The 26,629-nt window shown below is 41.3% G+C and overlaps 1 protein-coding gene across 2 annotated transcripts in view; it reads left to right on the top strand.

The window, feature by feature from the left end:
• Positions 1-26,629, top strand: part of CTNND2 (catenin delta 2) — a 535,412-nt gene that overhangs the window by 322,759 nt on the left and 186,024 nt on the right. For both annotated transcript variants that reach the window (XM_065399924.1, XM_065399925.1), the window contains exon 7: positions 10,233-10,416. In XM_065399924.1, coding sequence (XP_065255996.1) covers positions 10,233-10,416 — 184 coding nt within the window. The remainder of the gene's footprint in view (positions 1-10,232; positions 10,417-26,629) is intronic.

Genomic DNA, 26,629 nt, shown 5'->3' on the forward strand with positions numbered 1-26,629 from the left:
TGTATGTTTTATTGTATGATGAATATTTTACAGGAAAAACAGAAATCAAAAATACATAATAGCTATGTTGTTGGGATGATGTTCCTGGGTGAACTTTAACCTTTCATTTTCTTGATTTGTGTTTACATTTGTAACCTTAATATTGTGTTTATGTGAGGGTTGTTTGCCTTTTTATAACATATAAGATGGCATTAAAACCTGTGCTGGATATTTAACACTCCTTTCCCTATTCTGGACACGGATTCCAATTAGGTCCACATTCTGATCTTGGATGTATGTGTGATACCTGGTTTGTAATTGTTGTGGTATCCGAGGGTAGCGTTTGGCACATCAGGTCAGTATCTGTATGAATATTGGAACTGGAATATCTCAGACACTGACCAAAGCTACAATAAAGAGTTTAATAATCAAAGATGAATTTGAGTTTCAAACCAATCAGGTATTCAGTTTTTTCTTTGGCCAGATAGCTTGATTAAATTTAGCCTCTTCAAACTTTAAAAATATCTTGCTCTGCTCCTTTGAGTTAGATTATGCAATACTCTTTGAAATAACTTAAATTCATTTGACTTGGGTTGAAAAGCTTGCCATTACTACCTGAGAGATTGGTGGATGAAAGCTCTTTCTGCTTAGCAGTAAAATAATTCTCAGCAGCCTCATCTCTATTTTTAAATGTATTGATCCTGTCTTCAACCTTCTAATTTATAAAGTGTTAAAGAGGAAAATACACCAAAGTTTTGTATTAGTACTGATTGCTTTTATCCTTTTTTAAAAGTAAATGTGCCAAAATGTAAATCTCATTGCTCCCTGCAATTTACATATGGCAAAACCCTGAAGGTCTTCCTCGGATATTACAGAAGGAACAATCAGTTGCACATACACAAAATGGGAAATGACTGCATAGGAAGGAGCATTGCAGAAAGGGATCCGGAAGTAATAGTGGATCATAAGCTAAATATGAGTCAACTGTGAAACAGTGTTGCAAAAAAAGCTAACATCATTCTGGGATGTATTAGCAGGAGTGTTGTAAGCAAGACACGAGAAGTAATTCTTCCACTCTACTCCGTGCTGATCAGGGCCGGCTCTAGGCACCAGCAAACCAAGCACGTGCTTGGGGCAGCACATTTTCAGGGGCAGCATTCCGGCCATTGTTGTTTTTTTTTTTTGCTTAGGGTGGCAAAAGCCTAGAGCCAGCCCTGCCAGCAGTAGCGCGCGGGGGGGGGGGTCGCCCTGGGACCGCTGCGGTTCGTGTTGGGGAGCAGCACCCGCACCTTGTGACTGGGTTAAGCGGGCTTCAAGCGTGGGACACTCGGGCTGGGGACCACCGCGTGGGGCGCACGGAGCTGCCTGCAGGTGCCGCAGGGCGGCCGCCCCCCAGCGCTGCAGCCGGGGCTGGGCGAAGCGGCCCGAGCCACCCAGGGACTGCGGCAGGGCGACCAGGAGCAGCAGCAGCAGCAGGGCCATAGTGGGGACCGGTGCCCAGGGCGCTGCCGTGCGGGGCCTGCATCCCGCTCTCCAGGGCTCTGCTCCCTCTGGGGCTACCCTGCACCAGCTCCTCAGTCCCCTGCTGGGGCAGTCCCCCAGCTCTGCCCTCCCGGGTCCCGGCCGGTCCTGGAGGCAGGAGCCCTGGCTGGAGGGACCCTGGGCTGAGGCACGGCCCGGGACGCCCGCTGCTTACCCCAACCCTGCCAGCGCTGGACCGGCTGGAGGTGAGGGGGGAGCAGGCGGAGTCAGCACTGGTGGGGGGGAGCCCAGGGCTGGGGAGGCAAGGGTCTGTGTGGGGGAGCCCAAGGCTAGGGTGGGGGGCAGCCAAAAATTTTTTTGCTTGGGGCAGCAAAAAACCTAGAGCCGGCCCTGGTGCTGATATGGCCTCAACTGGAATGTTGTGTCCAGTTCTGGGCGCCATATTTCAGGCAAGATGTGGAAAAATTGGAGAAAATCCAGAGGAGAGCAACAAAAATTATTAAAGGTCTAGAAAACATGACCTATGAAGGAAGATTGAGGTCCCTTCCAGTTGTATGAGTCTATGATTCTAGAACAAAACTCAGCATTTTTTCAGGAGTAAAATCTGAGTAAAATACTGCAAGGAGTTAAGGATTTATCCCATGAACATTTTATTGTTCGGTTTTGCCTATTCAAATAGAGGGAAATGGACTTTGAAATGGCTGATATATTTAATAGAAATTTGTTTTTCAAAAATAACTGTAGCATATCTCATGAACATATCATAGAATTGTAGGACTGGAAGGGACATCGAGAGGTCATCTAGTCCAGTCCCCTGCACTCATGGCAGGACTAAGTATTATCTAGACCATCCCTGACAGGTGTTTGTCTAACCTACTCTTAAAAATCCCCAGTGATGGAGATTCCACAACCTCCCTAGGCAATTTATTCCAGTGCTTAACCACCGTGACAGTTAGGAGGTTTTTCCTAATTTCCAACCTAAACCCCCTTGCTGCAATTTAAGCCCATTGCTTCTTGTCCTATCCTCAGAGGTTAACAAGAAAAATTTTTCTCCCTCCTCTTTGTAACAGTCTTTTATGTACTTGAAAATTGTTATCATGTCCCCTCTCTTCTCCAGACTAAACAAACCCAATTCTTTCAATCTTTCCTCATAGGTCAAGTTTTCTTGACCTTTAATTAATTTTGTTGCTCTCCTCTGGACTTTCTCCAATTTCTCCACATCTTTCCTGAAATGTGGTGCCTAGAACTGGACACAATACTCCAGCTGAGGTCATATCAGCATGGAGTTGAGTGGAAGAATTATTTCTAGTGTCTTGCTTACAACACTCGTGCTAATACATCCCAGAATGATGCTTGCCTTTTTTTTCTAATAGTATTATGCCATTGGCTCATATTTAGCTTGTGATCCACTATGAGCCCCAGATCCTTTTCCGCAGTACTCCTTCATAGGCAGTCATTTCCTATTTTGTATGTGGAGAGCTTTGCATTTGTCCTTATTGAATTTCATCCTATTTACTTCAAACCATTTCTCTAGTTTGCCCAGATCATTTTGAAATTTAATCCTATCCTCCAAAGCACTTGCAACCCCTCCCAGCTTGATATCATCCGTAAACTTTATGCGTGTACTCTCTATGCCACTGTCTAAATCATTGATGAAGATATTGAGCAGAACTAGACCCAGAACCATACCTGTGGGACCCCACTCGTGATGCCCTTCCAGCTTGACTGTGAACCACTCGTAACTACTCTCTGAGAATGATTTTCCAACCAATTTTGCACCCACCTTATACTAGCTCCATCTAGGTTGTATTTCCCTAGTTTGTTTATGAGAAGGTCATATGAGACAGTATCAAAAACCTTACTAAAGTCAAGCTATATCACATCTACCACTTCCCCCCATCCAAAAGGCTTGTTATCCTGTCAAAGAAAACCATTAGGTTGGTTTAACATGATTTTTTCTTGACAAATCCATGCTGTTACTTATCACCTTATTATTTTCTAGGTGTTTTCAAATTGATTGCTTAATTATTTGCTCCATTATCTTGTTGGGTACTGAAGTTAAGCTGACTGGTCTGTAATTCCCTGGGTTGTCCTTATTCCCCTATTTATAGATTGGCACTATATTTGCCCTTTTGCCGTCATCTGGAATCTCTCCTGTCTTCCATGACTTTTCAAAGATAATCACTAATGGCTCATCTATCTTCCCAGTCAGCTCCTTGAGCATTTTATGATGTATATCATCAGGCCCTGGTGACTTGAAGACACCTAACGTGTTTAAGTAATTTTTACCTTGTTTATTCCCTATTTTAGCTTCATATCCTACCTCAATTTCCCTGGCATTCACTATGTTAGATGTCCAATCGCTATTAAACTTTTTGGTAAAAACTGAAACAAAAAAGACATTTAACATTGCTACCATTTCCACATTTTCTGTTATTGTTTTTACCCACTCCTTGAATAATGGGCTATTATGTCCTTGGTCATCTTCTTGCTTCTAATGTATTTGTAGAATGATTTCTTTTTATCCTCTATGTCTCTAGCTAGTTTGATCTCGTTTGTGCCTTGGCCTTTCTGATTTTATCCCTACATGCTTGGGTTGTTTGTTTATATTCATCCTTCATAATTTGACCTACTTTCCACTTTATGTAGCACCCTTTCTTGAGTTTCAGATCATTGAAGATCTCCTGGTTAAGCCAGGGTGGTTTCTTGTCATACTTTATATCTTTCCTATGATGTGAGGTAGTTTGCTCTTGTGCCCTTAAAAATGTCTTCTTGAAAAATTGCCAGTTTTAACTGTTTTCCCCCTCGGAATTTTACCTACCAACTCCCTGAGTTTGCTAAAGTCTGTCTTCTTTTATAAATCCATTACCTTTATTGTGCTGTTTTCCCTCCTACCATTCCTTAGAATCATGAACTCTATCATTTCATGATCTCTTTTGCCCAAGCTGCCTTCCATTTTTAAATGCTCATCCAGTTCCTCCCTATTTGTCAAAACCAAATCTAGAACAGCCTCTCTCCTAGTAGCTTTCTCCATCTTCTGAAATAAAAAATTGTCTCCAATACTATACATTCCAAGAACTTGTTGGATAATCTGTGCCCTTCTGTGTTATTTTCCCAACAGATGTCTGGGTAGTTTAAGTCCCCCATCACCACCAAGTTCTGTGCTTTGGATGATTTTGTTAGTTGTTTAAAAAAAACCTCATCCACCTCTTCTTCCTGGTTAGGTGGTCTGTAGTAGACCCCCTACCATGACATCACTCTTGTTTTTTACCCCTTTTCTCCTTACCCAGAGACCTTTCAACAAGTCTGTCTCCTATTTCCATCTCAACCTCAGTCCAAGTGTATACATCTTTGATATATAAGGTGACACCCCCTCCCTTTTTTCGCTGCCTGTCCTTCCTGAGCAAGCTGTACCCTTCTATACCCATATTGCAGTCATGTGTATTATCCCATCAAGTCTCTGTTATGGCAACTGTGTCATAGTTGTGTTTATTAACTAGTTCTTCCTGCTTATTCCCCATACTTCTTGCATTAGTATACAGACATCTAAGATACTGATTTGATTTCCCATCTATGTTCTCTCTTGTTTCTCCCTTATCCCTGCTATAACAGCCTATGCTCCCCTCAGGTTCCGACCCTTCTCCCAGGTCACCATATTTTTGACTTACCTGTGGGCTTTTGTATCCTGCCCCCATCAAACCTAGTTTAAATCCCTCCTCAGTGAAGGCTCTCCCATTGCCCCAAAGCAATGTTAAATATAAAGTACATACAGTGGGTTCACCCAGGGATCAGGATTTGCAGTGCTGGAGCCAAGGAGGCACACTGGCTTTGGGAAGCTGACTGACCTGAACTTTTTCTCTTCCTGTGAAAGGGGAGGAAGGATTAATCAGCTAAAAAGATACCCCAGGATAATACCCTTCAAATACTGTGTACAGTGCTCAGAAGAGGGGTGGGGCACATTGTGGCAGCTAAAATAAGATGTGATGTCACCGAAGAGGCACCAGAGACCAGGGCTGAGGAGTAAGAGCAGATAACAGATAACATATGAGGCAATGAAAGACTGGCCAAATCCCAGAGTGGAGTTGAGCTGTTTCTGCCTTGCCAACAACTTTCTTCCCCTGCTCCAGCAGCTGCATCTCACTGGCTTTGTCTACACTAGGCAAATGAGTGTAGATAGAAAATATGTTACCTAAGCCCTTGGTTACATACAAACGTTGTGCCACATTACCTATGCTGATATATTTAAAGTGGAATGACTCCCCTGGTGGGGACACAGTTATACAGGTGTAAAGGTGCCTTATACTGAGGGCACGTCTTCACTACCCACCGATCCGGCGGGTAGCAATCGGTCTATCGGGGATCGACTTACCGTGTCTAGTGAAGACGCGATAAAATCGATCCCTGATGGCTCTACCGTCGACTCCGGAAATCCACCGCGGCAAGAGGCGGTAGCGGAGTCGACGGCAGCGCGGCAGCGGTCGACTTGCCGCCGTCCTCACAGCCAGGTAAGTAGACCTAAAATACGCCACTTCAGCTACGCTATTCACGTAGCTGAAGTTGCGTATCTTAGGTCGACCCCCCGCTGTAGTGTAGACCTAGCCTCATATAGTTATTCCCAAATGGAATAATTAATATGCACCATACTGGTATATGTGCATACAGACCCAGGATTGTACAAATATAATTCCTTCGGTAAAAAAATCACACCCCTAACTAACAGAGTTATACTGGTACAAAACCTGTGTGTGGACCAGGCCAAATACATTTGAATTAATACATTGTTAATCACCATTTAGCACCCACTGAAGACGAAAAACAGTTGGATTTAAAAACTTGTGATATGGTCATGGTAAAAAAGGGTTGACTATGACCAGTTACCGTGTTTTTAAACAACAACTGCTTTTATCTATCCCAGAGCTATGTCTACATTGGAAAGAAGCTTTATTTTTAACATACTAACTAATGTGTTAAAATCCCAATGTAGACATGCCCTTGGCAAGCCTAGGGTATGATAAAGTAGATTGACAATATTAAGTAGTTTACTAAAAAAGGGGGATCCAAGGTCTCTGCCTTGAACACCTTACAATATATATAGGCTGCACGCAAATGGATAGACAGGATGCAATGAAAGGAAATGACTGAGGAAAAAGTGATATTGAGAATACATCTAGTTAATTCCTACTCCCCTTCTTCTCACTCTGCAAGGCCATCTATTGATAGCAAAACTTTCCAGTTACAGTCAGGAGTCGTTATCTCTATTGGAAAACCAACCCATGTTTAACAGGGTAGACCCAGTTATACATGAGCATTGGGTGAGTTGCAAAGGCCAATTCCCTGCCCTCTTGGGGACAGATAATGGTATTCAGGCACTTGGGTAGACAGTCGAGAGATGGGAGTTGGATCCATTTCTGCCTGGCCTTGCTGTTAGGCTGTTCCACACGCATCTATTGTGCAAGGAAACAAATTGTGTCAAAGCTTTCAAGGCAGGCTCCTTTGATGCAGTCTGCAAAAGCTTCAGTGGTGGACTCTTTGCTTTAGTGGGTTCAGGATGCACAGCTCCTTGGCTGTGAGCTTACGTAGCCACACACACTGCTGATAGGTAGTATGCTTAGATACATTTCAGCCATGTAGGAGAGAGGCTTGGCACACAGCAGGAGGTGCCTGAGATGAAATTCCGTGAGGACCTTTTTTCTGCCTCCTGATCAGCCAAGGAAAGGGCTTTTCCTCCTCCCCAAACTGGTACTGTGTCTCCTGGGGAAGTGCTTCCAAGCTATCTTTCCCCAGTTTACGCTGGTGCCACCCGTCCTTGAGTGGGGAAGGGTATCCAGGGATGCCTCTTTAGAAGGAGTCAGTGGATATACTCCTATTGACTTCATTGGGCATTGAATCAATTATGGGTCTCATTTTCCATTGCTATGCACTGTGGATATTACTTACACCTGTGCAGAGTGGCAAGTAAGTATCAAAGGTGACTGTGATGCTTTGGTATTATTTTACACTCACTTTGCAGAGATGTTAATAACTATACCACAGGGGTGGGCATACTACGGCCCGGGGGCCACATCCAGCCCTCCAGATGTTTTAATCTGTCCCTTGAGCTCCCGCTGGGGAGCAGGGTCCGGGGCTTGCCCTGCTCCGGTGCTGCAGCCGGGGAGCGGGCTTGGGGCTTGCCCCACTCCACGTGGCTCCTGGAAGCAGCGGCATGTCCCCCCTCTGACTCCTATGCCTAGGGGCAGCCATGGGGCTCTGCACGCTGCCCCCCCCCAACTTCCATTGGCCAGGAACTGCAGCCAATGGGAGATGCAGGGGCGGCACTTGCGGAAGGGGCAGCGCGCAGAGCTGGATGGGGGACATGCCACTGCTTCTGGAAGCTGCTTGAAGTAAGTGCCGCCTGGAGCATGCACCCCTGACCCCCTCCCATGCCCCAATCCCCTGCCCCAGCCAGGGCCAGCTCCAGGGTTTTTGCCGCCCCAAGCGGCGGGGAAAAAAATAAATAAAAGCCGCGATCGCGACCGGCGGCAGCTCCACCGCACCGCTTTCTTCTTCGGCGGCAGGTCCTTCCCTCCAAGAGGGACTGAGGGACCCGCCGCCGAATTGCCGCCGAAGAGCCCGACCTGCCGCCCCTTCCCCTTGGCCGCCCCAAGCACCTGCTTGCTGAGCTGGTGCCTCGAGCCAGCCCTGGCCCCAGCCCTGAGCCCCCTCCTGCCCTCAAACCCCTCGGTCCCAGCCCAGAGCAACTCCTGCACCCTCCCGTACCTCCAACCCCCAATTTTGTGAACATTCAGGGCCCACCATACAATTTCCATACCCAGATGTGACCCTTGGGCCAAAAAGTTTGCCCACCCCTGCTATACAAGGTGCCGGGCAGTGGAGAATTAGAAACTTTGTGTATAATGAAAACATGCTCATAAAATCTTCATAGCTGAGGCCATGGAAAAATGGAGTTCAGTAGCTGTGCAGATGCATATTCTCTTAAAGAAATATAGTATTTCATTTGCTGTTTGAAAAAAAATAATTCAAAGGGATGTTTGAAGAAAGAAGTTATTTTTAGACGACAGCAAAATAGTATTTATGTTGCTTTTTCATTTTTCTGGCTCTAATGCTGACAATGAGTTAGTTACCTGCTTACTATATATGGAATATTTCAATCGGGTCATTTGTTATCGAAATAGTTACCCAAATGACTGACATTAATCAGTATGTACAAAAATATGCAATTTTATGTATGAAATATGTACAGGAAAATTAAGCATATAAATAAAACTAAAAAATTAAATCTTCTAGTTATTGGTTCATATTTACTGTAGGTCACTTTCGCATCTCAGAATACTGCAAAAAGATTTAGCATGAACCATTTCTCTAGAAACTGTTTTTTTTTTCCATTTTATTTATAATTGTTTTGTCTACTTTCTTTATTTTTATATTTAAGTAACTCAAATTATATGGTTTGCTTTTGATAGTCTATCCTTAAATACCAAAATGTGAGAGTAGTAGTCTTTCTTTTGATGTAATCTTTATGGCTATTCCAAGAAATTTTCATTTTATTGTAATTTTTCATTTGCTTTTTGTAATTTTTGAATCTTAGCACAAGGTATCTCTTTCAAAGAAATTATCTTGTGAGTGTTTGGACCTCTAGCCTTGTTACCTGTGGATAAGATTTGTAATGCTTATATATTTTGTTAAGTAACTAACACAATTCTAGCTCTCTCTCTACATATATGAATATGTAGGCCATACATATATTAATAAAACTAATTATATTCCAGCCTTGCAAAATTGTCATGAACATTTACCAGCTGAGGCACAAAATCTACTTCTATGTCCTGTGCCATAATGACAATGGAGGAAAAAAGATAATTGACTAGCCCGTAAAAATGATTTGTTCTGGGTGAACAGAATTTTGCAAGGCTGTTACACTTCATGTGAGTTGTCAAAGGAGAACCTGTGGTAGATTTGTAGCTAGAGCATAGCCTGGCCACTCCATTCAAGTATCAGAGGGGCACCTATGTTAGTCTGTATCCACAAAAACAACGAGGAGTCCAGTGGTAACTCCCAGTAACACCATCAGTTTGGGCTTGAATAGGGACTGGGAGTGGCTGGCTCACTACAAAAGCAATTTCCCCTCTCTTGGTATTGACACCTCCTCATCAATTCTTGGGAGTGGACCACATCCATCCTGACTGAATTGGCCTTGTCTACATTGGTTCTCCACTTGTAAGGTAACTCCCTACTCTTCATGTGCCAATATATATTTATGCCTGTATCAGTTATTTTCACTCCATACATCTAAAGAAGTGGGTTTTTTACCCACGAAAGCTTATGCCCAAATAAATCTGTTAGTCTTTAAGGTGCTACCAGACCACCCCATTCAAGTTACACAGGAGATCCTAAGAGGAATTAGTTCCATCTATGTAGTTGCCGGTGGATGGCAGTCCAATCTGTAGCACAAACTTGTTCTCTGTTATTTATTTTTATTAATTTTTAATAAAAAAATAGTAGCTAAATCACAAACACGCTGACCAGTTGTCAGCCTTAACCCTGATAAACTTCAGGATTGCTGTGGAGACTCAGTTTATTTTTAAAGGAAAATTAAAAGGTAACTTCTTAGTGGGGCAGTATTTAGTCATCACTGATCCTTCAGACACTGTGCAGACTTTCTTTGGTATGCAGTTTGATTAAGAATAACAGTGCCATGAAAAGTAATTTCAAAACAAGAATTGCTCTCTGTTGTCACCCGGAAGTACTAATTATTAATCATTTGCTTTTTGTAGGAGTTCTCTGGAATCTATCCTCTTGTGATGCACTGAAAATGCCAATCATCCAGGATGCCCTTGCAGTGTTGACTAATGCAGTGATCATCCCTCACTCGGGATGGGACAACTCGCCCCTCCAGGATGATCACAAAATACAGCTCCATTCATCACAGGTGCTGCGCAATGCCACTGGGTGCCTAAGGTGAGTCAGCTGAATCATGCTATTTTATTTTGAATTTTCATTCCCAACACCCCAAATATATTAAACTTGGTTTGCATTTCAGCAGGGAAGATGACTTTTCATATGGTAGCCCTTAAATCTTGAAATTAATTCCATAGATAAGCTTCAAGCCATTCAAGAACAATCTGTACACGTTTTTTTTAAATAGTTTTGACCAATCCCCTGCACCAAAGCATGTTGTAGATGTTTTTCTACTACTTGTAGATTGTCTCATTCCCAAGTTGCTTAAATGGTGTCAATATGTTCTCATTATCACTCCAACTTAATTAGTGTACAAAGTAACACAGACGCTTACAGAAAGGAATGTTTGAATGCCTTCTGAGTTCCAAATGCCATTAAATGTAATGTGACTGTATAAAGCAGCTGGGATTTTTTTATGCAAGAAAGAGTGATGAAAAAAGATGTGTAGAAATAAACCAGCCCATTTAATACTATGGGATGGAAATACACAAACTGTTCCTTAACAGGTATCTGCAACCCTTGAATATCTGTTGTTAATGTGTGATGTGGATGTAGAGAAAAAAGTAGCAAGATCAGGAACTGTTTCTTCCCTGACAAATTTATATCAAGGGATTGAGTCAGAAACTCCTGAGTTCTAGTCTTGTTTCTTGCACTGACTTGTTTACTTTGGGCAGGTTCCACAACCTCTGTGTATCAATTTCTATCTCTGTATAATTGGGATAATATTTATCTACCTCACAGGGTTATTATAAAGTTTAGTTAGTTAATGTTTGTGAATCACTCTGCAGAAATAATGTGCTATATAAATACTATGTATTATTGGTATTATTGTAATTGTAACTGTCAGTGTAGCTCCAAATGTTGGTATATGCAATTAGGTGGGGTGTTTTGCTATTTGCTCCATTACCTATCTATCATGAGCCATGAGGTGGGTTGGTTGGTTGGTTTCTGGTGAGTTATCTCAACCTCAGAAATAGCATCAGAAGTTCTGTGGAAAAATAATAGTGTTTGCTTGACTAATGTTATGATGCTATTACAAGAACAACTGGTAATACTTCATAAATGTCTGCTGATATTGAACTTAAAATTGCAGCATGTAATGGCTACGTGAGGTATTTTGGAACGCCTTAAGTATGTTAGGTATTTGCACTCTTCTGATTTTGAAAGGCGTTTGGTGATATATCTTGGACTTGTGTTCATGTTTCAAGGCACTAGAGAGTATTATTGTAAAAGAAGTACCCATTCCCATGATATCCAGAAAGTGTTGGACTGATTGTCATAGAATATCAGGGTTGGAAGGGACCTCCCTCAGGAGATCATCTAGTCCAGTCCCCTGCTCAGAGCAGGACCAATCCCCAGACAGATTTTTGCCCCAGATCCCTAAATGGTCCCCTCAAGAATTGAACTCACAACCTTGGGTTTAGCAGGCCAATGTTTAAACCCCAAGCTATCACTCCACCTGTTAAATAAAGCTAAGGTTTCCTTGCAATATACAGGAAGGAAGTTGTTTTTCACCCCAGATGGGACATGAACCCACAATCTCTGACTTAGAAAGCCATTACCTTATCCTTGTGGGTACCCACTGTGATGTATCTGGTTCTTATTCTAGTAGCATCCTTGATGGTAGTTCTGCTCTTTGTTCCCTCTCTAAAGTCACCTTTTCCTGCTTCACTTTTTATCAGTTAGTGCAGGGGTGGGCAAACTTTTTGGCCACATCTGGTTGGGGAAATTGCATGCAGGGCCATGAATGTAAGGCTGGGGCAGGGGGTTGGGGTGCGGGAGGGAGTGCGGTGTGCAGGAAGGGGCTCAGGGCAAGGGGTTGGGGTGCAGGGTGTATGAGCAGGCTCAGGGCAGGGGGTTGTGGTGCAGGAGGATGTGGGGTGTGGCAGGGGGCTCAGGCCAGGGGTTTGGGGTGCAGGAGGGATGCAGCAGGGGGCTCAGGGCAGGGGTAAGGGTGCGGGGTGCAGGAGGGGTTTGGGGTGTGGGCTCCAGGGTGGCAGCAGTGTGCAGCAGGGCTAAGGCAGGCTCCCTGCCTGCCCTGGCCCTGCGCTGCTCCTGGAAGCAGCCAGCACCACGTCCCTGTAGCCTCTGGCGGGGGTGGGAGGTGGCAGAGGGCTCGGTGCGCTGCCCTCACCTGCAGGTACTTCCCCCGAAGCTCCCATTGGCCATGGTTCTCCATTCCCGGCCAATGGGAGCTGAAGGGGGCGGTGCCTGCAGGAGACATGGGGACATGGTGCCAGCCACTTCCGGGAGTGGCACGGGGTCAGGGCAGGCAGGGAGCCTGCCTTAGCCCCGTGGTGCCAAGGGCCGTAGTTTGCCCACCCCTGAGTTAGTGGGATGTGTAAGTGCAGACAAACTCACAGAGTTGATCTTCACTATGCAATACCTCCTCCTCTGATAAACTGCAGATATTAATCTAGAGGCACAGAACATTCAGAAAGCATTAAACTGGTTTATGCTTCAGAGCAGCAAGAACTTTCCCTTTTACCTTCCACAAGTCTCTGTTGTAAACCTGTCACAGTGAGGAACACTAAGCATCATGTAATGTGAAGGGCAGAAATGTCCCACTAACCACTTGATGTATCTTGGAATGATGTCCTCTGAGCTATTTTTGTGTCTTAGGTGATAAGGTCCTATTGGGCATTTAAAAATATATGTATATATTAAAAGTAAAATCATCAGCACCCTGTATGTTTATCTGTGAAAGGGCAGCTCATTTCCTGCTTTCCATTAATCTCTCTGTCTCTGTGTTTTGTGAGATTGTAGAATGAGAGAAGGAGCATAATGTCTTTGAGAAAATGACTACAGTGCTTTGAGCCTTAGAGTACCTGACAGCATATTGCATCCAATGCATAGTTTAAACAATTTGCTATACTATATTTTAAGTGTTCCCACTCAACTTTAAAGGCCATCATTACTTCTTCCTATTTATATAATAGCTTCCAGGTTGAGCCTGTTTATGCATATCCATTTGGTTTCAAATATGTACCTTTATGGAAAGCACATTATCTTTTTCTTTGAGACATTCACTTTCTTATTAGAGACAAGACTTCCTCTTCTGCCCTCTCATCTTCAGTTTTGCTTTTTTCCCTTAACTAGGACTCCTTTAATTTGCTTGTGAGGGACCAATGTTGGCAGCTAGCACCTGTAGATATGAAGCACATAAGATTTTCACTGATATATCTTAGAAAAATATTTTCTGAATCTGTTTCTTTCTTTAAAATGTGTTTTTGAATGTTTCCAAGTGTATAATACCGATGGGCCTTTGAGCACAATCAGGATGAGATATGAAAAGTTTAATGCTTTTTTAATGCTATAGCTTCAATGTTTACTTGGTTATATGATATTTTTGCAGTTGGGAGGTTTAAATAAAGAGAGAGATGAGATAAGCTATAGTGCAACTGCTGCCTAGACATTATGCTGATGGTTACCCTTATAGTAGTCATTGCTAGATCTTTGCTTCGTATTTTAAAGTTGTATGGGCTTAATCCGACAACCCTCCCTCACAGATGTAGTCCAGTTGAAGTCAATGTGTCCATTCATGTGAATGATTGCTGCAGAATCAAGCCCTAATTTTGTGTTGTTCAGTTTATGTCTTGCTGAATGGAGAGTTGTTTATTAAGTGTAGTGCTTACGCTTTTGTGACATGAAAAAAGCCAGTAATTCTGTTAACCACACAAGTGCTATTAGTTTCATATAACTTGGGTATTTTAAAATTATTTAGAACATTAAAAGCTGGAAGTACAAAATAGCACCCATTATTCCTCATTCCAATATAAATATTCATCTTTCATAACATTTTGAGGTATCGCATATGACATATTACACAGTAACTCCCAATTATCTTGTCTCCCCAGTGTGGTGCCAGGAATTAGCACATTCAGCTCTGTGAAACGTTGCCAGTTTCAGTGCTTGTGTGTTTCAGCTAAGACTGATGATTTCTGTTCACATGTTTTTAAAATCCTGGATCTTTGTTTTATCATTTCTGGTTCATTTGAATCCTTTAAAGTGAAGATGAACATCAAAATGAAAACTATGAGTTTTGTTAACTTTCAGGTGTTGTGTATGGCTCATACTGGGTCATTTGAACCTTAAAGCCCTAATGTGTGATTTTAACATGTCACCTTGTCCTATATATAACTATCATGGTTATTTATTTACAAAACCAAAACAAATCTAAAATCATCAATCTTGAAAAAAATCACATTTATCCAAAGACCACAACATTTTTCAGTTTGAGTTTTGAGAAAAGGCTTTTGGTGCCAAAATTATTTCACGTGAAACTTGTCAAGTTTTCATCCATGACTGAAAAGAAAATTAACAATTTCATATGGTTGTGTTGCAAGACTTTTTAACAGTTCTAATTAACAGTACTGGTTATACTTTGTAGATGCTTATGTTGCTGTATACCCTTCTTTCTTTTATGTTTCATTTGATTTTCTATCATACATAGAGGTTTCTTTCCTGAAAATTTACAAGGTATTAAAGCATCAATTTCTTTACTTTTTCTTTATAAACTTAGTCAAAGACTTAAAACTTTGAGGAGATACTCAGTTCAGATACTCATCATATATAGGTCCCTATATATTCTGTGGCTGTCAAAATTGTCCCAGTAACATGTTTCAGAATCTAATCTTTCAATCAAAAAATAAAAGTCTCTAGCCTGCACATTAGCAAAGAAAAGAACGTTTGAAAAAAGTGAGCTGAACATAAACTGATCCAGTGGTTTTTGGCTGGATTTACAGATGGCCTAAAGAAATAGCTCTCAATGAGGTATTAACTGTACATTATAATGGTAAGAGTTTAAATGTCTATATTGTTAACTGTTTCACTGAAGGTGATTGCAGTTGAAACATTCAGCTAATGTGAATATCCCAAAATAATAATCTTCCTCCAATGTCAGAAGCTCCAATTGCTTTCTACCTTCAAGAACTTCCATGATGCAGTATAGAATTTCAATATGAAAATCTGCTGCAGACTGACAATGAAAAATCTGAGGACAGCATATAATAAATAACACCAATTGTACTGTTCATCTCCATATTTATCTCCCAAAGAAATTTCAATTTTTAATGTAAATGAAGGGGGTACAGACTTTGTAGTCTGCCACAGCAGAGTGCCACAGAAACCAGGGGTTTGCCACAGGTCTTCTTTGCCACAGATTACATGGGCCCTTGATCATACATGACCATTACAAAAAAGACAACTGTTGAGTCTCTGATCATGGTTTAAAAATACTGTTCAGCTAAAAAAGTGTTCCGAAGTTTGCTGACAAGCACAAACTCTGCAAGCTTGTGTGACTGTATAAATGGAGCCAGCTATTTACTTGGAGTGAACGTAGCCTTTTTCTACTGGTCATCTATGACTGTCCCATTTGCAAGGAAAGATTTTTGCCGCGGAGCCCCCATACCTCCAGCCCCTGCGCCCCTGGCCGGGTGCTTCCCGCCTCCCAGGCTCTGGCTGCTGCTGCGCTGGGGAAGCGCCCGGCCGGGAGCGCAGAGGCTGGAGTTCTGGGGGCTGCACGGCAAACTGTGAAGCCGGTAGTGCTCGGGCAAAAGATGCTGGGCTCTTCAGCTGCACAGAGCTGAGGTGTCTACCAGCAGCAGCAGCCGCCGCCGCTGCGGGGGAATCCGACTGCAGCTCGCAGCCTGCTGGAGCCCGCTCTAAGGTAAGCCCGGGACTGGGGCAGGGATGCCGGCAAAGCTGGGAGTATTTTCCCGGACATGTTCGGCTTTTTGGAAATTCCTCCCGGATGGGGATTTGAGGACCAAAAAGCTGGACATGTCCGGGAAAATCCGGACGTAAGGTAACCCTAGAAAATGGGACACTGCGCGGGGCTTGCCCGAGTTCCCTTCACGTAGAGCTGACCCAAGTAGCTCGCCTGAGCCCCCAATCTATGCAGAGCTGGCCCGAGCTGCTCGCCGGAGCCCTCCTCCCCACAAGTGGGGCTGGCTCACCAGAGCCCCCTTCCATGCGCGGGGCTGGCCTTAGGGCCTCCCTCCTCCCATGCACGGGGCTGGCTGGCATCACTGCTCACCTGAGCCCCGCCATGCGGGACTAGTGTTGCCACTCACTTCTCCCCCCCCGAACATTCCTCCGCACCCCACTGGGGGGGCATACCCCAGTTTTTTTGCAAAACTGGGCATTTGTCCCATTTGCTCTTGCCATCTGATCATCAGTTGGTAAGAGCAAACAGAACAAATGCCCAGTTTCACCAAAAAAATTAGGACGCTCGGGATAGGGCTTAAAAAGGGGACTATCCTGACCAAAACTGGATGTATGGTCACCCTACTTTTAAATAAATTAGCTAAAAAGTTCTTTATAATTTTCATAATACCACATTTTTAAAAAGTTGTTTTTATTTAACATAATGATGCTTCTTTCTGAAGTATCAAACCTGAAGCTTCCCTAATATTTAACATCACTAGTAAGGCATTAATCAGGTAAGATTGTTGCTGTGATAGTTATTAGGAAGGACAATAAGGAGAAATTTCAGTTTTATAAAATACAAGTGTCCAAACTTTCATATGCAAGTGCCTAAAGTTAAGCATGTTAAGTATGGCAAAGTATCTAAATAAAAACCCCTGATTTCCAGAGGTGTTGAATATCTGCAAAATCCCATTGATTTAGCAGCTCTGAAGATAAGTTAACTTTTTTTAAACATGTTGTTGCCTAAATCTGGATATATCAGATTGGGATTGACAATCTTGGAAAGGAGATGGTTAAAGGGGTTATGATAGAGGTCTATAAAATCATGAATTGTGTGGAGAAATTGAATAAGGACGTGTTATTTACCCCATCACCTAACACAAGAACTGGGGTCACCCAATGAATTTAAAACAAACAAAAGGGAAGTATTTCTTCACACAATGCACAGTCAAACTGTGGAACTCATTGCCAGGGGATGTTGTGAAGGCCAAAACTATAACAGAGTTCAAAAAATAATTAAATAAGTTCATGGAGGATAGTCCATCAATGGCTATTATCCAAGATGGTCACGGGTGCAACCCCGTGTTCTGTGTGTCCCTAAGCTTCTGACTGCCAGATGCTGGGACTGGGCAACAGGGGATGGATCAGTTGATGATGGCCCTGTTCTGATCATTCCCTTTGAAGAATCTGGCACTGGCCACTGTCGGAAGACAGGAAACTGGACTAGATGGACCTTTGGTCTGACCACGTATGACTGTTCTTATGTTCTTATGGATTTGGGTGCCTCATTTTAGGTTACCTACATTTGAAATTTTGGGCCATGTTGCTTTAATTGGTACTATATCATATGTTCAAAAGTTTTTTTTTTTAAATTATGAATGCCTAGACATATTCCCAGATTCACATTAAAAAAAAAACATTAATCACAATCTACTTGGTTCCCCATACCACAAACCAGAAAGAGAAACCCTCGCTTATGGACACCAGTAATCTTTACTAACGGCTTCTCAATAGAGAGTTTGCCAGGATAGAACACTCCGCCTCAACAAGTCCTTTTTCTGTAATTCCATCCACTGGGATGGATACTGGGTTCCCACAATGCATCCCAGAAGAGACAGGCAACAGAGAGGGAATCAGTGTCACATATGCAGGACAGAATTTATCTTCAGAGGAAGCCAGAAGAAATATCCAGTCTAGGAAAAAATCCCAAATCATTTCATAAACTGATCAATCACAATGATTCTGTCACAGTTAAACATAAAGTTTAATATGCAAATCTATGCTTGATATAAAAGGTGTAGTTCTTGTATAAATTCTGTGATCATACAGAAATGTATCTGAAATAAAATCTAATGGTGTAATTGGGGAGAAAAAGGGCTTATTTGAATACATTAATGTCCTCTGATTAGTATTATGAGAATTTTATTGAGAAGGTACACAAGGGAAAAGTACCAACAAAATTAAATGTATAGATGTGTCAAAATGTAAGCATCCCACTTTCTTCTTATGGGAGCAATTCCTCTCATTTTACATATTCATGCTGAACACATTTATATGAGATCTAGACAAGGGACATTCTATTAATGCTAACATTGCCAGTCACAATACTGCACTGTAATTTAAATGTCTCTCAGTGTTTCCCTTACAAACCTTACTTTAAACTAAAAGATTAACACTGCAAGTTCATACATAACCAGAATGGGGGACAAAAGGAGTAGTTTGCCCTGGGCCCATTGTTTTAGAGGGCTCCCAAATTGAGTGGCATTGTGATCTGACACGCAAGGTCACAGCGCCACTCACTCAAACCAGAGCGGGGAGCTGGGCCCAGCCTCAGCAGGGTAAATGGGAGGTGGGTTCACTCTCCAATCCACCCCCTCAGTAGTCGTCTTAGTAGTAATTTTTTGAAAGAAGGGGTGGCCTCAGTTTCAGATTCTGTCCCAGGCCACCAAAATCACTGTCAAAATCTCAGTCGGAAATCTTTACAAATACACCTTCTGCCAGTATAGAATTCCTTTTAAATTATTTGCCACAAAAAGTAAAACTTTATATTTTCTAGAGAATTTCTGCCCAATACATAGACAAATGTTCTTTCATTCAGTAGGGGCTTGTCTTCACTACTGTGCTACATCAGTGCAGCTGCATCGGCTGTAGCTGTGCCAGTGTAGCGCATTTGGGGAAGACGCACTATGTTGGTGGGAGCGCGCTCTCGTGTCGATGTAATTACTCAACCTCAATGAGAAGCGGAAGCCATGTTGGCGGGAGATGCTCTCCTGCTGACATAGCACATTGTAGACAGCGCTTTAAGTCGATGTAACTTACATCGCTTGAGGAGTGGTTTTTTCACACCCCTGAGCAACGTAAGTTACATCAACTTAAGCGGTAGTGTAGACAAGCCCTAGAGGTGCTCCATGTTTACATCAGCATGAGTGATTACAGAAGATGGACCATACCAAAATTGGCCCCCAGATGCAACTGCCATTTACTATAATAGGATATACATCCATATATACAAGAGTAGAATGGAGCTCTGAGGGCCTCAACCTGAAAACCATTATGTGAGTTGTTTAGTCACCTCGGAAATCCCATATACTTCACTGGGGCTATTTGTATGAACAACGGTTTTCAGGATTAGGCCCTTAGTTTCTTATATTGCCCAAAGCCATTTTTTTCCTTTAAAAGAAGGAAGCACTTAGAGTGACATTTGAAAGACAGCAGCTTCCAATACTTTCCCTCAGTGTGTTTTATTACAACGGTTGTAAACACATGTTGCAGTATAGGATCTAATAACAGGGTAATAAAATATTGTAAAGTTTGGATTGTGCAGCACTTATCCATCTTGGGGAGCACTTACAAGAATGGTCCCTTTGGCTTTAGTTGTTACTCACATGGCAGAGGAACTGGTGAGGGCCTCTTCCAAAGCTCACTGAAATCAACATGATCCTGTATCAGCTACAGAACCTCCTAGACACAAATTAGAGAGTTGGGATGGAGTTTCAGGACCATTTTAGTTTTTCTTCTATTTTAATGTAGATGTTTATGCTTTATTGTGAAAAATGTATATGATCAGGGGAAAGTGTTTTCCAAATCTATCAGGATTAATAATCTTTAAAACACTCAGTGGTTGCAAATTTTATAACGTATTTAATCATATTATAACTGTTCATAAACTAGTAATGAATGTAGTTTGTAGCCATGTTGGTCACAGTGACCTAACAAGAACTCTGTGTGGCTCAAAAGCTTCTTTCTTTCACCAACAGAAGTTAGTCCAATAAAAGATATTACCTAAGCCACCTTGTCTCTCATAAACCAGTAACACAGAAGTCTGTTCCTGCCTACGACGTGCCATTTTAACATAACTGGGAATTACCCACATAAATTTTTCCAAGCATCAAAACCTAGAATAGACCTCAATATATTTTCTTTATGCCTGAATTTTTCTGAAATAAGCAATGCATGCATCTCTTTCATACCAAAAATGCAAATTTTACGTGGGCCCAATTTATATTAGGGATGTGCTGAACTTCTCCAATCTCTTTTGAATGGCTGACTAGCTTCTCAAATTTCTGACAGTTTCAATTCATTTCAGGTCAAATATTTTGGATTAAATAGTACCTGATATGAAAATTAAGTGTTTTCCTTAAAAATGCATCATTGTATTTAGGGCTGTTGATTAATTGCAGTTAACTCACACAATTAACTAAAAAAAATTAATAACTATTTAAAAAATTAATCGCGATTAATCGCAGTTTTAATTGCACTGTTAAATGATAGAATACCAATTGAAATTTATTAAATATGTTGGATGTTTTTAAACATTTTCAAATATATTGATTTCAGTTACAACACAGAATACAAAAGGCACAGTGCTCACTTCATATTATTTTTATTACAAATATTTGAACTGTAAAAATGATAAAATAAATAGTATTTTTCAATTCACCTCATACAAGTACCGCAGTGCAATCTCTTTATCATGAAAGTGCAACTTACAAATGTAGATTTTTTTGCACTCAAAAACAAAACAATGTAAAACTTTAGACCCTACAAGTCCACTCAGTCCTACTTCTTGTGCAGCCAATCGCTAAGAGAAACAAGTTTGCTTACATTTACGGGAGATAATGCTGCCCACTTCTTTTTACAATGTCACCTGAAAGTGAGAATAGACGTTTGCATGGCACTTTTGTAGCTGGCATTGCAAGGTATTTACATGCCAGATATGCTAAACATTCATATGCCCCTTCATGCTTGGGCCACCATTCCAGAGGACATGCTTCCATGCTGATGACGCTCGTAAAAAAAATAATGCGTTAATTAAATTTGTGACTGAACTCCTTGGGGGAGAATTGTACGTCTCCTGCTCTGTGTTTTACCTACATTCTGCCATATATTTCATGTTATAGCAGTCTCAGATGATGATCCAGCATGTTGTTCATTTTAAGAACACTTTCACTGCAGATTTGAAAAACGCAAAGAAGGTACCAATGTGAGATTTCTAAAGATAGCTACAGCACTTGACCCAAGATTTAAGAATTTGAAGTGCCTTCCAAAATCTGAGAGGGACGAGGTGTGGAGCATTCTTTCAGAAGTCTTAAAAGAGCAACACTCCAATGTGGAAACTACAGAACCCGAACCACCCAAAAAGAAAATCAACCTTCTACTGGTGACATCTGACTCAGATGATGAAAATGAACATGCGTTGGTCTGCACTGCTTTGGATCATTATCAAGCCAAACCCATCGTCAGTATGGATGCATGTCCTCTGGAACTGTGGTTTAAGCATGAGGGGACATATGAATCTTTAACGCATCTGGCATGTAAATATCTTGCAACACCGGCTACAACAGTGCCACTTTCCCATTTTCATGTGACATTGTAAACTAGAAGCGGGCAGCATTATCTCTTACAAATGTAAACAAATTTGTTTGTCTGAGTGATTGGCTGAACAAGAAGTAGGACTGAGTGGACTTGTAGGCTCTAAAGTTTTACATTGTTTTATTTTTTAATGCAGTTATTTTTGTATATAACTCTACATTTGTAAGTTCAACTTACATGATAAAGAAATTGCACTACAGTACTTGTATTAAGTGAATTGAAAAATACTATTTCTTTTTTTTTCTACAGTGCAAATATTTATAATAAAAAATAAATATAAAGTGAGCACTGTATACTTTGTATTCTGTGTTGTAATTGAAATAAATATATTTGAAAATGTGGAAAACATCCAAAATATTTATATAAATGGTATTCTATTATTGTTTAACAGCGCGATTAATCGCGATTAATTTTTTTAATCCCTTGACACCCCTAATTTTACTGTGTTAATTTACATTTCACTCTACCACAGTCTTAAATAGTACTTACGCTAATTTTTTTGTAAAAATGAAATATTTGGGGAATACAGATTTAGGGTCTATTTTGTTTTCTATTTAAACATTGTATTCACTTTTTAAAAATGCAAAGGTTTTGCAAACACATTTTCACTAAGGTGACAAGCTTGCACCTAGTATGTTCATTTTCAGTTCATCCTATAATCTGGCACTTTCTAGATGTCAGTGGCCTGATGAACTGGAGTAATTCTAAACACAACTGCGCATAACAGATGTTGATCCTACCTCTTTAAGGGCAAATTTCACTCCTCCTGGGTACTGCAGCATTTAGTCTGCAGAAGAGAAGAGTGAGGGGGGATTTGATAGCAGCCTTCAACTATCTGAAGGAGGGTTCCAAAGAGGATGGAGCTAGGGTGTTCTCAGTGGTGGCAGATGACAGAACAAGAAGCAATGGTCTCAAGTTGCAGTGGGGAGGTCTAGGGTTGGATATTAGGAAACACTATTTCACTAGGAGGGTGGTGAAGCACTGGAATGGGTTACCTAGGGAGGTGGTGGAATCTCCATCCTTCGAGGTTTTTAAGGCCCGGCTTGACAAAGCCCTGGCTGGGATGATTTAGTTGGTGTTGGTCCTGCTTTAAGCAGGGGATTGGACTAGATGACCTCCTGAGGTCTCTTCCAACCCTAATATCCTTTGATTCTATGGTGTTATATGGGATCTGTGTTCAGACCACCACTCAGGAGGAGCTTTGGTGCTGAGGTGGAAAAAGAGTCAATGATTACACAACTACTTCGCTCCCTCAGCTAGGAACTCCTGTGCAAAGGGAATGCAAGGACTGCAGAAGCTACAGCAGGCTGCAGTTGAAGGCACAGAGTGGCTCTGTTGTTCCACAGAGTGTTGAGGAGATTCTCTCTCCCTTTTGAAGACCCTTGTAGAAAGCCAAGTTAGTCTGGGTTTGTAGAAGATGTTAGTAATTGGCAGCTAACTTATTGTGGCAATTCACTAGCCCCAGTCATGCTGATTTATGATAATGAGGGCAAAATGATGTTTCACTTGCCCCTCCAAATTAAAATACTTACCAAGGATGAGTGGCAAATAAAATCGTGCAAGGCTGATTTGCCCTTTGAATTTAGCCACATATGTTGTAGGATTTTCATTAACTCTTGAAAGTATGAGCCTCCTTGGTGCTCTCTCTGACTTTCTGTATTATAATCTTACTTTTCTGCCTGCTCAAAAATTATTAGTAATGCCTAGTGCCTGTAAAAGGAACCACACAAGTAGCTCTGGAGATTGCAGGAAAGGTGTAGAGCACAGGAAACAACTGCCTAATCCTCCCTCCAGTAAACCTCACCCCTGACCTGAGAAGCCCTCCCCTGGAGATGAGAGAATAGCTGGTCAGACTGTCAGCAGAGATGGCAATTATTGCTAAATTATGCTGGTGGGTTTTGAATTTGGATACCTGTCTCCTGGGAAGTGAACTGAGCCCTCCACATCATTTCTCATAGGCTAATCATCATCAGAGAGAACAAATATTCTGGCCCTGGTTCAACAAGGTACTTAAGCACGTACCTAACTTTAAGCATGTGAACAGTCCTACTGAAGATAATGGCACTACTCAGGTGCATAGAGATAGGCAGATACCTAAGTATCTTGCTGAATCAGGGGTTCAGTTACTAGGACCCTGAACTTTATTCAAACCAATGACCTAGAGGGATAAGACTCTACAGCTATCCTTTTATCAACCCCAAGAGCCATGCAGTCTCTATTAATCTTGCTTTAAAATTTGTTGACTTTTTATTTGTTTGGTGTTTTCCCATGAGCACTCTAATTTTAAAAAAATTAAATAAAAAATATTGCTTTCCTGGGATGCCAAGAATCAGCATGCTGACTGCCAAGCCTGCTTAGCATACAAATCCATTTAAAGTGTTGGTGTGACCTGAATTTAAGAATGAAATGCAGCAAATCATTTCTGGATCTCATCTTTTTGATTCATTGCCCAACGGCATTCAGGCTTGCATTCCCATCAGTGTTAAAGTCTGAATTTAGAAGTCTAATAACTTCAAAGGATATTTTAGGTGGAAGGATGACAATCTAGTAAAAATAACCCCCTTTTGAGAAAGGGAATTGGAGGCTGCTATCTATGGAGATCCACAAGCAATTGATTTTCCTTTCCCCTTCCCGCCCCTCCCCCCAATTTGGGACTGGATGGAAAACAAACTTGAGGTAAACTGAGACCTACATACTGGCTAAAATAAAAGCCCTGACACCCGTCACTAATTCAATTAGAGGTAGTTCCATCCAATTCTAATGCTTCTCTTGACACATCATAATAACTCTCCTGCATACAAAAACTGAAATGGTTCAGAAGTAGAGCAGGTTGATGGTGGTCCCTTCCCTCCACTAAAAACCCAGCCTCCAACAACCTTACACGTTTGTTGCCAACAATAAAATATTTAAGATACAGCTAACAAACCTCCTTCTTACATCTCACAAGTAGAAATTTACTGTCCTACAGAGGAAGAAAGTTTTATTCACTCTGTACCGCAAAGTCAATTATTTGTGCTTCTGACATTAGTTTGCTACTATACAGGCCTCAAGTGCGGTTACGTGATTTCATACAAGGTAGGCCTATAATACTGGTCATTTGAGACCAAGGGAATTGCCATATTCATCATGCTTTGTTCTTACTTGGAAAAGAAAGTTCAGTGAAAACTGTTTTGAAAAGTCCCACTGCAATAGCAGATAGAATATTGTGAGAAGATTTTCTTGGGCTGCTACAGCAGCAGCTGTAAGAAGTCATTCCTGAATTTGACAGGCATAGTAAAAGACTCCCCTCTTTAAATACGTATTAATCAAAGTCAAAAGGGGTGTTTCCTAGACTAATGTTGCACTTCATTGTCATATACTGTACTGCTGTCTGGAAGGATTTCTTCTTAATGACTACACACATCTTTATTTTGAAAAAAATAATGCAGTATTTTAACTGACATCCACACATACTTTATACAGCATATGAACATATGTGTAATAATACTGTTTAGTTAGGATCACACATTACATACTTAAAAGATTTCTGTGATAAAGCATTTCTGAAGTATTTGTCACAACGTGATTTTGCTATTTTCACAGCTCATTTCCTTTTGCCAGAGACCCATTTATTATAGTTATTCTACTACATCATCAACATCTTCTCCCGAAGGACAAAAATATTGTCATTTTTTTCACCATCCATCCATCTTTGTATGTGTTTATTGTGTTCAGAAAGCAATACTTGGAAAATATTCCAAAAGAGATAGGCATAACACTGTGTGCAATATTTTCATAGTGCCTTTGGGTGAGTTCCTTAAGAAATCAAAATAAGAAAATTATTTTAAAACATAAAGTTCTTGTTTAATTCAAGTAAATGTTGAAGATCTATACTGCACCTATCATGTTCATTTTATGCAAATAATTCATATAAGACATACATTAGCAAATCCTGTTATATAGAATTACTGAATTCAAATGATTAAGCAAGAAACTGAAAGGATGGTCACTCTAAACCTAGACTGATCACATGTATTTGATTAACTCCTGCTTTATTTGATTAGACATGACCCTACCTAGACATGTTTTTTCATCTTAAAAGCAACCATGGAAAAATGTGAATAAATAAGTAATTGTGAATTATATTTATTAATAGTTGTTAGAATCCTGTGTTGTGCTAGCATATTTTTTGAATAGGGGCATTTTTTAGCATTTTCAACTGAATGACGTGCCAGGAGAGATCTTTAAACCTGTTTGACAAAAATTGTGCCTTCAGTTGCACTTAAAATTTTGTATCCCAAAATAACGGAATACTTACTCATTAGTTTCCAAATAATGTTGGGAGGAAATCGTTGTTTTTATGATGCATCAGTAGTGATAGAGCTAGGTCTGCCTTTATATATTTATTTTATTTTTGGTACAGGAGAGAGATCTGCTTCCAGACCCCTGGCCCCTATTACATTTGAAACCATAGTTTTCAGTTTGATAAGGTGTTTGAGACTGGTTCTTTATCCCCCTCTTGGTATGTTGACATCCAGATTATAGACCAGATTCTGCTCTTAAACATTTTTACAGGAGAGGTATCCATTGCTGACAATGATGATCAGCAGCAGGTGCCCTAGCAGATCCAACCTGCCTCCAAGCTACGAAGTACTGATTCTGTAATGGAAGGATACATTCCCCACAGGGGAATCCTGTATCCTGAAGACCGCACTTTACCCCTTTTTGCTCCTTTCATCCTTGCAGGGGTTTTAAACTCCATTACACTCTTCCTTCCATACCTCAAATTGGAGGGGAGCATATGGACTCACTCCATTGCATTTGTTCATATTCAGTTGGTTACATTCAAACCAGAAGCAGTGTCTTTCTCAGTCTGAAAAAAGGCGGTCTGAGTGAAACTACCTCAATTCATCAAATTGGGCTGTTAAGTTTG

The sequence above is a fragment of the Emys orbicularis genome, chromosome 2, assembly GCF_028017835.1.
Source record: "Emys orbicularis isolate rEmyOrb1 chromosome 2, rEmyOrb1.hap1, whole genome shotgun sequence".
Taxonomy (NCBI): domain Eukaryota; kingdom Metazoa; phylum Chordata; order Testudines; family Emydidae; genus Emys; species Emys orbicularis.